The sequence below is a fragment of the Bos indicus genome, chromosome X (genome assembly GCF_029378745.1).
Source record: "Bos indicus isolate NIAB-ARS_2022 breed Sahiwal x Tharparkar chromosome X, NIAB-ARS_B.indTharparkar_mat_pri_1.0, whole genome shotgun sequence".
Classification (NCBI taxonomy): domain Eukaryota; kingdom Metazoa; phylum Chordata; class Mammalia; order Artiodactyla; family Bovidae; genus Bos; species Bos indicus.
Window position 1 is genome coordinate 150,724,871 of NC_091789.1, and position 15,564 is coordinate 150,740,434.

Sequence of the window (15,564 nt, forward strand, 5' to 3'; positions counted from 1 at the left end):
CATGGGGTCGTTAAGAGTCGGGCACGACTGAGCGACTTCCCTTTCCCTTTTCACTTTCATGCATGGGAGAAGGACATGGCAACCCGCTCCAGTGTTCGTGCCTGGAGAATCCCAGGGACGGGGGAGCCTGGTGGGCTGCCGTCTCTGGGGCCGCACAGAGTCGGACACGACTGAAGCGACTCAGCAGCAGCGGCAGCAGCGAGTAGAGAAGAGCAGTACCGCATTTTATTTATGTACCACGTCTTCTTCGCGTGCTCATCTGACGATGGGTTGTTTCACGTCTCGACTATTGTACACAGCGCTGCCATGGACTCTGGGATGCGCGTTTCCTTTTGCGTTTTCTCCGGATAAACACCCAGGAGTGGGATTACAGGGTCATCCGGGTCACTCTATTTTTAGCCTCTTACGGAACCTCCACGCTGTTCTCCGTAGTGGATGCGCCCACGTGAATCCCACCCGCGGCGTAGGCGGCTTCCCTTCTCTCCACCCTCTTCCCGCCTTTGTTTTGTGTTACCTTTTTGAGCGTAGCGCTCTGACAGGTGCGAGGTGATACGTCAAGGCAGTTAAATTTGCATTTCTCCCGAGATTCCGTACGCAAGCTCCCCGGGGTTGATGGTGGGGCCGTGCTGACTTCATCTGGGTGGCGTCATCCATACACAGTGGGGGGAACACATTAAACCCACGCTAATTAGGGGCTCTGATCATCTGGGCTGGGCGGAAGCTTCTTTTGGCCCTGCCCTGTTGATGGAAGAAGTAAATAAGATCCCCAGGAGAACCATTTACCTCCCGGGAGTAGGAATTGCTTTTGAAGCTCTTTAAACATCACTGTTTCCAAGCATGACTCTGATTGCTTTCTAAGTGGCTGGCTTCTGAGTCAGTCCAATGACACTCTTTTCTCTTTAGTTGCGAAGTGCTTTGGGGACATCTGTTAGGTGCCTTGGGGTCAGTTAGCGTCCGTCGAGAATGTTCTTGTTTTAATTTCATCTTCCAAACACACTTGGGGGTCAGAAACATTTGAATGGTCTGTAATCTGAAAGTTGCACAGATGTTTGCAACTTTTACCAAAGTTTTTTTTACCTCTGCTGTTGGCTTTTTGGGTGATGGTGGTTGTTTAATTGGTGAGTCGTGTTTGAGTCTCTGTGACCCCATGGACTGTAGCCCACCGGGCTCCTCTGTCCATGGGATTCTCCAGGCAAGGATACTGGTGTGAGTTGCCATTCTCTCCTCCAGGGGATTGTCCCCACCCAGCGATCGAACCCGAATCTCCTGCATTGGCAGACGGATTCGTTACCCCTGAGCCACGTGCAAAGCCCACAGTGGAATTCTATATGTGTGCTCAGTCACTCAGTCGTGCCCGACTCTCTGCAACCCCAGTGAGCTGTAGCCGTCCAGACTCCTCTGTCCATGGGATTCTCCAGGCAAGGATACTGGAGTGGGTTGCCATTTTGGTGGTGGTGGTGGTGGTTTTATGCTTGAGGCTCTAGGGCTTGAGCTTTACTGTAACGCTTTCCTGAGATGGCTCTGCGGTGGGGGTGAGGCAGTGGGAGCCTTACAGAAATGAACTTTCCTGGAGGTCGACACGTGTGTCCTGACCACATCGCTCTGCAGCGAGGGGTCTTTGTGATTCTGAGGACCTGGTCGTTGCTTGATAGGGATAAGCTTGAGGCTCAGGTGGGCACAGAGTGACGTTGTAAGAGAGGTTTTCCCAGGTGGCTCATTGGTAAAGAACCTGCCTGCCAATGCAGGAGACTCAGGAGACCCGCGTTCGATCCCTGGGTGGGGAAGATCCCCTGGAGCAGGGCATGGCAGCCCACACCAGTCTTCTTGCCTGGAGAATCCCATGGACAGAGGAGCCTGGCAGGCTACAGTCTACGGGGTCGCCAAGAGTCAGACACGACTGAGTAACTAACATATTAACTTGAACTTTTCACTGTTCTTTTTATCCCAGTGGAAACGTTTTAATTTGCCTTTTCATTCATGGTTTTCTTTTTTCATCTGTAGTTATTAATGTGAGCTCTCTCTTCCCATTCTGGTGTTTTTTTTTTTTTTCATTGTCTTCCCCTCCCCACATTTTAAGTCTTTATTGAATTTGTTACAATACTCCTTCTGCTTTATGTTTTCATTTTTTCGGTCGCGAGGCATATGGGATCTTGGCTCCCCAAGCAGGGGTCAAAACTGCACCTCTTGCATTGGAAGGCGAAGTCTTAACGACCGAACAGCAGTGAGATCCTCTGATGCGATTTCTTGGCAGCTTTTTGTATCAGAAACATGCACACGTCATAAGGAGAATCAGTTCAGGCTCCCCTCCACCCCCTGTGTTCTAAGTCAGTCAGTTTAGAGCTGGGGTTGTCTGGTTTTTCAAAGTAGGAAAGGATTTGATAAAAGACCATCTGATGCCCTCCCCTGTTTTTTCTGAGTGTCTTTCCTTCATGAATTTTTTTCCTATTTATCCCATATTTGTTGGCCTGATTAGTCCTAATTTGCTTGATTAGATCGTAACAGTCAGTCCTTTTCCCGATTAAAGTACTCATTTCCTTGAGATGTTCCTATTTTACTTGTAAATCGAGCCTATTATTCATTCGGTTAGAAGTACACACCTATCATTTTAAAATCTTCTTCCTATCATAGACTCGTCCCTGTGTGCTAATTTGTATTCCCAACCTTGTCAGATGTATTATCCACAGTCTTCTCTGGGTCCTTGTTTTTTGTTTTTTTTTTTCAATCTGTCGATTCCTCAGATGCTCAAAGATATACATGGCGTTCTCCCAGAACCATTTCGGTTCTGCCCACCTCTTCCTGCGTTTCTATTGGGTTTTGCCAAAGAGCCTGTGATGTTGCGTTGTTAGAAATCTTCTGATGAAGAAATGGCAGCAGAGGATTTCGCTGCTTAACTATAACCATCATGGCTTCAACATTTTTTATTGATCTTTGTTGGGATATAGTTGCTTCACAATGTTCTGTGGGCTTCTGCTGCGCAGCAAGGTGTCAGCCGTATGTATACACAGAGCGTCCCTTTTTGGCTTCCCTTCCCATTTAGGTCTTTACGGAGCACTGAGTAGACTTCCCTGAGGTATACAGTCATGCTTGTTACTTATCTATTTTACACAGAGTATTTCACACAGAGTGCATATGTGTCAATCCGAATCTCGCAAGTTCTTCCCACCTTCTCTCCCCACCTTGGTGTCCACACACGTGTTCTCTACGTCTGTGTCATGCCTTCACGTTGCCTGAACACTGGACCCACAGGTAACGATCCGCACTGCCCCACTGGTATTTTAGCCCTGAACCACCTCCTCCTCGTCTCGAAAGGGCCAGCCCTGCCTGGTGTTTCCTTGTTAGCCTGACACTTTTCAGCCTTTTAACTTTTAACCCCTGCCTTAAAAAACTCCATCATGAGCTTACGGAAGAATCCTCCTGTATCCTGCCTTCAACGTGGTCTCCCAGTGGGAGGCCACCATCTTGGTTTTGTATCATGACCAGCCCCTTATCATTCAGTCTCACTCTTTCCTGCATCAGGATCAGACCCTTGACTTAACTCTTAACTCTTTCAAACTCCACCCCCTACCTGTTATCTGAGTTTCTGGCTATATTTCGCTACCCAGACAACTGGTATACCTTCTGTGTTCCAGCCGCCTGCATGACAGATGTTCTATTTCTTGTCCCCTAGGGGACGGAGGAGCCTGGTGGGCTGCAGTCCATGAGGTTGCTTAGAGTCAGACACGACTGAGTGACTTCACTTTCACTTTTCACTTTCATGCATCGGAGAAGGAAATGGCAACCTGCTCCAGTGTTCTTGCCTGGAGAATCCCAGAGACAGAGGAGCCTGGTAGGATGCCATCTATGGGGTCGCACAGATTCGGACACGACTGAAGTGACTTAGCAGCAGCAGCAGCATCAGGGGGTGCCCTGAATATTCTCAGAGCATGGCAGCCTTTGTTTCTCTATAATTATGTAGCTAGAAATGAAAGGTTAGGTTAAAGGCACCCCAGGTCAAGTGAAAAATGTCAGCTACAGGGCTTCCCTGGTGGTCCAGTGGTTAAGACTCTGAGTGTCCAATGCAGGGGGCTTGGGTTCAGCCCCTGGTGGGGGAGCTAGATGCCCCATGCCCACGACTTAAAGATCCTGTGTGCTGCAAGAAAGACCCACAGTAACCAAATAAATAATTGGAGAAGGAAATGGCAACCCACTCCAGTCTCCTTGCCTGGAGCATCCCATGGACAGAGGAGCCTGGTAGGCTACAGTCTGTGGGGTCGCAAAGAGTCGGACACGACTGAGCGACTTCACTTTCAACCAAATAAACAAAAAGGCAAAAATATTGTTTAACTGTCACCGGTTGTCTCCACCAAGAGCCCTGCTGCGTCAGTTACTCCAGCGCCTCTCACTGTGTCCATCGCTGCGGGTATGCGACCCCTAGCTGCATGTTAGGTGAACCCCTAACGCCCGTGAGTGCCTTGCCCTCTCAGTGGTCAGTCCTGCTGCCTCTGCTGGATGGAGGCAGGGGTCACACTGTGTAACCCATCTTCTGTATTGCTCTTCTCAAAGACGGAGCTCTTCAAGCATTCTGGTCTGCAGGGAGCAGTCTGCCCTCCCCAGCAGCAGGACTTGATTTAGGGGCTCCTCTTCCTCACTGGAAAAGACCCCGATGCTGGGAAAGATTGCAGGCGGCAGGAGAAGGGGATGACAGAGGATGAGATGGTTGGATGGCATCACCGACGCGATGGACATGAGTACGAGCAAGCTCCGGGAAACAGTGGAGGACAGGGAGGCCTGGCGTGCTGCAGTCCATGGGGTCACAGAAAGTCAGACACAACTGAGCGACTGAATGACAGACCCCCTGTGCCATATCCCCCACTCCTTCCAGTGATGCTGTTGTAGAGGTGAGAGACGGGGCAGCTCCCAAGTGGATGTGGAAACTGGTGCTGATGACGAGACTGGGCGTAAGGAATTTCCGGGCAGTCCAGTGGTTAGGACTTGGCGCATTCACTGCCAGGGCCCTCATTCGATTCCTGGTTGAGGAACTAAGATCTTGCAAGCTGTGCAGCACGGCGATAAAAAATGAAAAGATTCGAACCAGCGGGTAGAAAGCAAGCAAGATGCAGTGACCCGCTCACAGGGCAGTGCTCTCAGCACGAGGCATCAGTGCCAGTGTTGCTTGTCAATTATGGCCCTTCTGGGGCTTCCCACAAGGCGCTCGTGGTAAAGAACCTGCCTGCCAATGCAGCACACTCAGGAGACGCGAATTTGATCCACGAGTCAGGAAGATCCCCTGGGGGAGGGCATGGCACGCCACTCCAGTACTCTTGCCCGGAGAATCCCATGGACGGAGGAGCCTGGCGGGCCGCAGTCCACGGGGTTGCAGAGAGTTGGACAGGACTGGAAGCTGAGTGTGTGGGTCCACGCATCCTTTTTTTTTTTTTTACCATCGGTTGTAGTTATTAGCAATCGTGTGGGTTTTCCTCTTTTTTTTTTTTTTTTTTTTTAACATTCTTGGGAGTGTTTCAGGGGGAAATTAGAACAGTGTGTTGGGAATTCCTGTGCAGATGGCACCGACTTCTAGAGCAGAAATTCCCAACTCCCTGCGGCAAAGCTCCGTCTTCCCCAATCTGCCACAGCCTGCTGCCATGGAGAACAGAATCAAAAGAGCAAAAAAAAAAAAAAACAAAAACCAAAAAATGCATTTAAAAAACATGCAAGCGACTGCTTTACAAGGCAAGGGTATGGGTTTCATCCCTGGTTGGGGAGGTAAGATCCCACATACCTCTTGGCCAAAAAGCCAAAGCATAAACCAGAAACAGTATTGTAACAAGGTCATAAAGACTTTAAAAGATGGCCCACATTTTAAAAAAATGTTAAAAAAGGAAACATGCAAAAGATAAGTGCCTAATGTTGCTTTTTTTTTTTTTAAACCCCTGGGCTCAGCCGACATACAGCAACTATTGATTTTTATTTGTTTTTTAAATTTCTAAATGCATACAGTAAAGAGTCTGCCTGCAGTGCAGGAGATGGGTCCTGCTCTTTGCAACCCCATGGACTGTAGCTCACCAGGCTTCCTCTGTCCATGGGATTCTCCAGGCAAGAATACTGGAGTGGGTTGCCATGCCCTTCTCCAGGGGGTCTTCTGGACTCAGGGATCGAACCGGGGTCTCCTGGAGCATCCCCATGGAGAGAGGAAGCCTGGTGAGCTACAGTCCACGGGGTCGCATAGAGCAGGACAGGACTGAGTGGCTAACACTTCAACTTTTCAAATGCATCCTCACCTTCCCAGGGTGTATTCGGCGGAGGGGTCACCCACGATTCGCAGGACGATGACTGTGCTGAGTAACTGATCCTGGACTACGCCCACCCCTTACGCAGGCTCCCTTTGTTATTTTTTTTAGGGAAAGCATTGAAAACGCGCACTCCCTTGTTCTCAGGGCCTGGGTGACATGGCACACACAGCTTCCTCTGTCTGTACTCCAGAGTATCCTAACATGTCCCTCCTGAGTGAACGCTGATGGACTGTATCGTGTGTGGTGCATTGAAAGCTGACCTCGCTTCTTTGTCTTCCTCCAGTGGAGTTTCTGTATTGCGACCTGGCGTCCATGAGGTCTATCCGGGAGTTCGTCCAGACGTTCAAAATGAAGAAACTGCCCCTCCACGTCCTGCTGAATAACGGTGAGTGATGGAAGGCTGTTCTTTGCGTCTGCACCTCTGTGTCTTCCCTGCAAATAGATTCATTGGTACTGTTTTTATAGAGCCCATATATATGTGTTCATATATGATGTTTATTTCACTCCTTCAGACTTCCTTTACTCTGTGTAACAGACTCTAGGTTCGTCCACATCCCTACAGCTGAGTCAGTTTCATTCCTTTTCGTGACTGAGTGATATGTCCCCAATTCTTCACTCTGAATAAGAGGCTGATGATCGAGAGGGTGGAATGGTGTGGGGTGGGGGGAGGCTCAGGAGGGCTGAATGTATATTTATGGCTGATTCACGGTGTTTACAGAAAAGCAGCATCGTAAAGTAATTTTCCTACAAGTAAACAATAAATGTTTTTGCCAACAAAGGTCCGTCTACTCGAAGCTATGGTTTTTCCAGTGGTCATGTATGGATGTGAGAGTTGGACTGTAAAGAAAGCTGAGCTCAGGAGAATTGATGCTTTTGAACTGTGGTGTTGGAGAAGACTCTTGAGAGTCCATTGGACTGCAAGGAGATCCAACCAGTCCATCCTAAAGGAAATCAGTCCTGAATATTCATTGGAAGGACGGATGCTGAAGCTGAGGCTCCAATGCTTTGGCCACCTAATGGGAAGAACGGACTCATTGGAAAAGACCCTGATGCTGGGAGAGATTGAAGGTGGGAGGACAAGGGGGCGACAGAGGATGAGATGGTTGGATGGCATCACCGACTCGATGGACGTGAGTTTGAGCAAGCTCCAGGAGTTGGTGACAGACAGGGAAGCCTGGTGTGCAGAAGTCCATGGGGTCGCAAAGAGTCAGGAACGACTGAGCAACTGAACTGAACTGAAACAGTAAATTGGAAAAATGATGGTGAGGTCTGGTGAACTCCAGAGGTTAATTCGGGCACAGACAGGAGCTCTGGCAGTGCTTGGGGAAAGCGGGATTACCATGGAGATATAGTTTCAGTTATTGCTGAAGCTGTGTTCCACTGATGTGTTTGGCCTTTGCTATCAGGATAATCAATTTTAGGGTGTTGCTTTAAAATGAGGTAAAGTGTGCTCAGGGCTTCTCTGGTGACTCAGACGGTAAAGAATCTGCATGCAGTGCAGGAGACGTGGGTTCAGTCCCTGGGTTGGGAAGATGCCCTGGAGAAGGAAATGGCAACCCACTCCAGTGTTCTTGCCTGGAGAACGCCACGGACAGTCAGGTCTGACTCTTTTCGAGCCTGTGGACCGCAGCACGCCAGGCTTCCCTGTCTTCCGCTACCTTCCTTCCTGTCTCCCCTAGGATCGTGGTGATGGTATATGATCCTTTTAATGTGTTCTTGGATTCTGTTCACTACAATTTTATGGAGGAATTTTGCATTGAGGTTCATCAGTGACACTGGCCTATAATTTTCTTTTTTTGTGAGGTCTTTGTCTGGTTTTGGTATCAGCGTGATGGTGGCCTCGTAGAATGAGTTTGGAAGTGTTCCCTCTTTCCCTTTTAAGTATAGCAGTATGTGCATGTCCATCCCAAACTTCCTAACTATCCTTTTCACACATCCTTCCTCCCAGTAACCATAAATTTTTTCTTTAAGCCTGTGTGTGTGTGTGTGTGTGTGTGTGTGTGTGTTAACTGGTCAGTCGTGTGCGACGCTTTGTGGCCCCATGGACTGCAGCCCACCAGGCTCCTCTGTCCAGGGAATTCTCCAGGCAAGAACCCTGGAGTGTGTTGCCATTTCCTCCTCCTCTATACCCGTGAGTCAGTTTCTGCTTCATGACTAAGTTCAATTGTATCATTTCTCTTTAGACTCTGCATATAAGGGATATCATATGCTGTTTCTCCTTCTCTGTCTGACTAACTTCACCCAGTATGACGATCTGGAGGTTAATGCTTGTTACTTCCAATGGCTTTCTTTCATCCTTTTTTTCACGGCTGAATACTCCTCCAATGCACATATGTACCCCATGCCGATGGACATTTAGGTCAAACCACAACTCTAAAGGGAACGATACTGGGAATATTCTGAGTCAGCAGCTGCAAACCCATTTCCTGAGTTCTGGGACCAAGGCCCTGTCCATGGTACTGATGGTGTTCAATAGAATCCGCTGAGTTAACCAAAGCTATTTGCCCGGGACCCTCCTCTGGGATAGCAACTCCTCCTCACAAGGCGATTGGTTCAAAGGAGTTGGATTCAGACTCCCCTGGTGGTCCAGTGGTTACCAATCCCCCTCACCCCGAACCCAGTGCTGAGCACGCAGGTTTGATCCCTGGTCTGGGAAAAATTTCACACACCCTGGAGCCACTAAGCCCGTGTGCTACCAGTACTGAAGCCCTTATTCCCTAGAGCCTGTGATCCGCAATAAGCCTGAGAGTTGCAGAGAGTAATCCCCGCTCAGTGTAGCGAGAGAGAGCCAAGCAGCAGCAAAAACCCTGTGCGGCAAAAAATCAATAAATGAAATTTTAAAAAAGGTGGGTGGACCTTGTGTTTGTAGGACCAACTCCTGTTAAACCACCCCAGGCATCAGGTCTCATGGAGAACACCCCCAGCTGCGTCCCACGGGAAAGCTTTCTGAGGGTCATGGCTAGCTGGTGGTCCTCGCTAGCTTTGCATGTTTAAAATTTATTTATTTTTATTACCATTCTTGATGGAGATCACTCTTCTAGTCTTTCTTGAATTTGTTACAGTGTTGCTTCTGCAGTATCTGTCAGAGCAAAGCTTCATGTTCTAAAGAAAGCAGTCATGTTCTGAAGCTGTAAATTATGTCCATGACAGTTGGTGAAGTGAAAGTCATTCAGTCGTGTCCGACTCTTTGTGACCCCCATGGACTATACAGTCCGTGGAATTCTCCAGGCCAGAATACTCGAGTGGGTAACCTTTCCCTTCTCCAGGGGAATCTTCCCGACCCAGGGATCAAACTCGGGTCTCTCGCATTGCAGGCAGATTTTTTACCAGCTGAGCTACCAGGGAAGCCTAAGAATACTGGAGTGGGTAGCCTTTCCCTTCTCCAGGGGAATCTTTCCAACCCAGGGATCGAACCCAGGTCTCCTGCATTGCAGGCAGATTCTTTACAAACTGAGCCACCAGGGAAGCCCACAGTGCAAGGAAAGTCCCTAAAATTTATTATTAAAGAGAGCAATCAGGATTTTGCAGATGTTCGGCATTCCAGTCGGGGAATATTTGTTCACACAAATGGAAGGAGACTGCCTCTCTCCGCTGGTGGGGGAACTCGTGATCGAGGCTGGGGCTTCGTCCACCCCGAGAATGATTAATAGTGGACGTCCTGCAGAGCCGGTCAATATTTATCATTTATTCCCGTCCAAATTTGATGGATCTCGTTTCCCATCCTTGTCCTGGAACTTGGACAGGTTTGTGTTCACTGCTCAGAATTTATGCTTTGTCCTTGCAGGAATACATCCCATCACTCTCCCAGATGAATCTCCCAACATCAAGGATTACTAAAAACTGTGTGTTCCCCCCGCCAAATAAATGTGTCAGTGGTAACCCTGAGAAAGAACAGAGATGGCTTGCCTGGCCAGATACACAGTAACCCAGTTTTCACTGTTGATCTTCATTAGTTTAGGAACTCATAGCATAAATCAGCTCGTGGACCAAGGACCGTTAGAGCTGGCCTTCCGGGCACTGGCCCCAGGGGGCCTCGATGTCCAGAGCAGTCAGGAAAGCGGGGACTGGGGTCCGATTCTTGGGGAGCAAGTGCCCAAATGTTGTCGTTGTTCAGTCGCTCAGTTGTGTTTGACTCTGTGTGACCCCATGGACTGCAGCATGTCAGGCTTCCCTGTCCTTCACCACCTCCCAGAGTTTGCTCAAACTCGTGTCCGTTGAGTCGGTGATGCCATCCAACCATGTCATCCTCTGTCGTCCCCTTCTCCTCCTGCCTTCATTCTTTCCCAGCATCAGGGTCTTTTCCAATGAGTCAGCTCTTCTCATCAGGTGGCCAAAGGATTGGAGCTTCAGCATCAGTCCTTCCAAAGAATATTCAGGACTGATTTCTTTTAGGATGGACTGGTTGGATCTTTCAGCTTTGGTAATCATCATCTTGTTCTCTACATCTGTGACTTTGTTTTGTAAATAGGTTCGTTTGACTGTGTTTTTAGATTCCATGTATAACTGATACCACAGGATATTTGTCTTCCTCTGTCTGACTTACTTCACTTAATACGATAATCTCTAGGTCCGTGTTGCTGCAAAAAGCATATGTCATTCTTTTTCATGGCCGAGTAATATTCCACTGTATATATGTACCACACCTTCTTTATCCATTTTCCTGCAACATTTAGGTTGCATCCACATCTCGGCTCTTGTAAATTGTGCAATGCAAAAGCTGTTCACAAGGCTGGGTGTTTCCGATCCTGCCGACCCCAGGCATCCTGGATGTACGTACATCAGAGGCTGTGAGGTGCTTCCAGCCAAGAATAGCTGCTGGTTGGAGAAGCACGTCTGCCCTGCTCCTGGGGCATGGGGCAGGCATGGTGGTCTTCCCTCCGTGGTGACAGGCAGATGATGTTATGGGGAGCACGGTGGATGCACTGAGCCGTGGACCCCTCCACACGGCACTCTCATTAATGTTTTCCGCATTGACTTAAGGTAGATTCTGATCACCGTCGTTTGCTCTTTGAACGTCTACATTTTCCCTGGTCCACGGTGAGACCGTGTGTCTACTACCCCCAACCCTGGGGTCCCTCAGCCGCCCACCCCCTGGGTCCTGCTTGTGTGACGAGGATCTGGGGTCACGGACACCCCCCTGGTCCTGACTCGCGTCACACGCTTTCTCTCCATTTATAGCGTGTGTGTGTGTGTGTGTGTGTGTGTGTGTGTGAAGTCGCTCAGTCGTGTCTGACTCTGGGTGACCCCACGGACTGTAGCCCTCCAGGCTCCTCTGTCCGTGGGATTCTCCAGGCAAGGATACTGGAGTGGGTTGCCATTTCCTCCTCCAGGGCATCTTCCTGATCCAGGGATCAGACCGGCGTCTTTTACACCTCCTGCACTGGCAGGCGGGTTCGTGACTCCTGAACCACCTGGAAAGCCAAGCAGCAGCTCACTTAATCATGGGTTTAGTCATGAGTGGGGACCCTGGGAGTTTTGAACCCAGCATCCAGGGCACTGCCATGCACACCTGGCTCCCCCAGTAGATGAATCCCCAGATGATCCGATGCGTCTGGAACGTGGTGGGGTGTGGGGCTGTAGGCACAACAGCGATGCCCGGGCCACCGCTGTAAAAACATATTTATGCCCACAATGCTCTTGCCCAGGGCTTGCTCAGATGACCCTTGAAGATTTCCCAGGTCACCTTGAACTCCCCCTGCACCCGGAGCCTCCTCGCTGTCGACTGGAGTCAGAGAGTTTCTGCTCGAATCTGTCAGCGGAGTTTGTGTGCGGAGACCATCCGAGCTGGCACAGCCCTCAGGCTGCACGGGACCTGTCTCGTCCGTGATCGCTGGGAAATGCATAATCCGAACGGACTGAGTGAATAGGTCCAGCCTTAAAGAGATGGCTCAGGGGGTTGTCCTTCAGCTCAGATCACCGTGCACCTGACCGCAAGTGCCCCAGCCAAAAAAAAAAAAAGAACACGAATGAGTCCAGTGGGTCTGTCCAGTAACGTTAGCTCCAGAGCCCATCAGCTGGGCCGAAGTCTGGCCATCCACACTCTCCTGGGTGGTTTCTCTGCTGCCAGTATCCAAGAAATCAAAGACCATTTTCCCCTCAGCTTCATCAACAGGGATGGAACCCAGACCCCCTGCATTGCAAGCGCGGACTCCTAACCACTGGACCACGGTGGAAGTCCCCCAAGAGCATCTTGAGGATGTGAGAAGCAGCACCAGCTTTTTTATAACCTGGTCCTCAACTCCACAGGCTGAAGCGCTGGAGACACCTTCAAATTCAACCCGCAATTCCTGCCGACCCCCGTGTCCCCTTCAGCGCCCCTGTTCCACGACGTGGCGTGTTTTCCGATGGATGCGGATACAGCAAAGGGCTTCCCTGGTGGCTCCGTGGGCAAGAATCCACCTGCCAAGCAGGAGATGCAGGTTCGATCCCTGGGTCGGGAAGATCCCCCGGAGGAGGAAATGGCAACCCACTCCAGAATTCTTGCCTGGAGAATCCCATGGACAGAGGAGCCTGGCGGGCTGCAATCCACGGGGGTCACAAAGAGTCAGACACAAATGAGTGACTAAGCACAGCACAGCACAACTGGTTCATAAATACCTGCTTTCTTGTTAATAATCATCTTTTATGAAGTACAATGGGTATACAGTGTTATATGTTGCAGGTATACAGTATGAAAGTGAAACTCTTCATCCCTCAACTGTGTCTGACTCTTTCTGACCCCAGGGACTGTAGCCTGCCAGGCTCCTCTGTCCATGGGATTCCCCAGGCAAGAACACTGGGGTGGGTTGCCATTTCCTCTTCCAGGGGATCTTCCCCACCCAGGGATTGTACCTGGGTGTCCTGCATTGCAGGCCGACTCTTTACCAGCTGACCCACAATGTAGAGGGTAGTGATTCACAATTGGTAAACTTGTAGTCCATGGATAGTTATTATAAAATGTTGGCTCTGTTCCCTGTGCTGTAAAATATATCCTTGTACTTTATTTTATACCAATGTGAAATGAAGTGAAAGTCGCTCAGCTGTGTCCGACTCTCTGCGACCCCATGGACCGTACAGTCCATGGAATTCTCCAGGCCAGAAGACTGGAGTGGGTAGCCTTTCCCTTCTCCAGGGAGATCTTCCTAATCCAGTGGTTGAACCCAGGTCTCTTGCTTTGCAGGCCGATTCTTTACCGGCTGAGCCACCAGGGAAGCCCAAGAATACTGGAGTGGGTAGCCTATCCCTTCTCCAGCAGATTTTCCCGACCCAGGAATTAAACTGGGGTCTCCTGCGTTGCAGGCGGGTTCTGTACCAGCTGAGCCACCAGGGAAGCCCAAGAATACTGGAGTGGGTAGCCTATCCCTTCTCCAGCAGATTTTCCCAACCCAGGAATTGAACTGGGGTCTCCTGCATTGCAGGCGGGTTCTTTACCAGCTGAGCTATGAGGGAATTTTATACTAATACATACTGGTTTGTACCTCTTAACCTTCTCCCCCCCTTCTTGCCCCCACCCCTTCCTTCTCTTCTGCTAGTCACCACCAGTTTGCTCCTTGTACATCTGAGTCTGTTTCTTTGTGGTTATATTCACTACTTTGTGGTATTTTTAAGATTCCACGTACAAGTGATATGATGTAGTGTTTTATCTTTCCCTGACTTATTTCTGGTAGCATAATACCTTCAAGTCCATCTGTGTTTCAGCAAATGGGATTATTTCATTCCTTTTTTTGTGACTGAGTGATATTCCATTTGACTGAGTAATATTCCGAGTAATGGGCTTCCCTGGTGGCTCAACTGGTAAAGAATCCGCCTGCAATGTGGGAGACCAGGGTTCCGTCCCTGTGTTGGGAAGATCCCCTGGAGAAGGGAAAGGGCTACCCACTCGAGTATTCTGGCCTGGAGAATCTCATGGACTGCATAGCCCATGGGGTCGCAGAGAGTCGGACACGACTGAGCGACTTTCACTCACTCACTCAATATCCTGTTGTATCTATGTCCACATCTTCTATATCCATTCATCTGTCGATAGACACTGAGGTTGCTTCCCTGTCTTGTCTGCACTGAGCATTGGGGTGCATGTGTCTTTTGAAATGGTTTTCTCTAGATATATGCCCAGGTGTGGGAATGCTGGATTAGAGGTGGAGATTTTAGATTTGACATATAAGTGATACTAAGCGCTATTTGTCTTTCTGTTTATACCTTACTTAGCTTAGTATGATCATCTCTGGGTCCAGCCATGTCTCTGCAAATGGCGTTATTTCATTCTTTTTCATGGCTGAGTAATATTCCATTATATATATATATATATATATATATATGTGTGTGTGTGTATGTATGTATGTATGTGTATATATGTATATAATGGTCTCCCACATTGCAGGCGGATTCTTTACCAGCTGAGCCACCAGGGAAGCCCATGGAATATATGGAATATTACTCAGTCAAATGGAATATCACTCAGTCATAAAAAAGGAATGAGGGAACACACACACACACCCCCCCCCACATCTTCCATGTCCATTCAGTGTCAATGGACACTTAGGTTATTTCCACGTCTTGTCTGTTGTGATTAACACTGCTAGCAACCTGCTCCAGTATTTGTGGCTGGAAAATCCCATGGACAAAAAGAACTTGGTGGGCTACAGTCCATGGGGCCTCAGAGAATTGGACACGAGTGAGCAAGCAAGCCTACAGACATATTGAAATAACCACAGTCCTTTGCCTGCATTTTGGACCACTGTCCCTCTGGTCCTCCCGTGGGGTTGCACCCGGAGCTGCTGTTATCTGAACGTTTCACAAGGGTCTCACGTCCAGAGTGGCTTTCTCCTGTGGTATGAAGTTGTCTTGTTCAGTCACTCAGTCGTGTCCGACTCTTTGCGACCCCATGGACTGCAGCACGCCAGGCCTCCCTGTCCATCACCAACTTCTGGAGCTTGCTCAAACTCATGTCCATCGAGCTGGTGATGCCATCCAACCATCTCATCCTCTGTCGGCCCCTTCTCCTCCTGCCTTCAATCGTTCCCAGCATCAGGGTCTTTTCAAATGACTCAGTTCTTTGCATCAGGTGGCCAAAGTATTGGAGCTTCAGCTTCAGCATCAGTCCTTCCAGTGAATACTCAGGGTTGATTTCCTTTTGGATGGACTGGTATGCTCTCTTTGCAGTCCAAGGGACTCTCAAGAGTCTTCTCCAGGGATGAAGTTAGTCCTGCCTGGCTCCTGGCCTCCGCTGGGCTGGTTGACGAGATCCCCACGTGTGGTCTCTGCGCCAGAACAGAGGTCTTAGGAGTGCCAGCCTTCTCTCGGGAGGCTAGCTCTGCCT

The 15,564-nt window shown here is 49.4% G+C and overlaps 1 protein-coding gene across 9 annotated transcripts in view; it reads left to right on the forward strand.

Moving 5' to 3' along the window:
- The window catches only part of DHRSX (dehydrogenase/reductase X-linked), a 263,013-nt gene that overhangs the window by 98,340 nt on the left and 149,109 nt on the right, over positions 1–15,564 (forward strand). For all 9 annotated transcript variants that reach the window (XR_011565104.1, XR_011565102.1, XR_011565103.1 and 6 more), the window contains exon 4: positions 6,553–6,654. Coding sequence is in view for 4 of the 9 variants with exons in the window: in XM_070783501.1 (XP_070639602.1) it covers positions 6,553–6,654 (102 nt within the window). In the remaining 5 variants the exon portion in view is untranslated. The remainder of the gene's footprint in view (positions 1–6,552; positions 6,655–15,564) is intronic.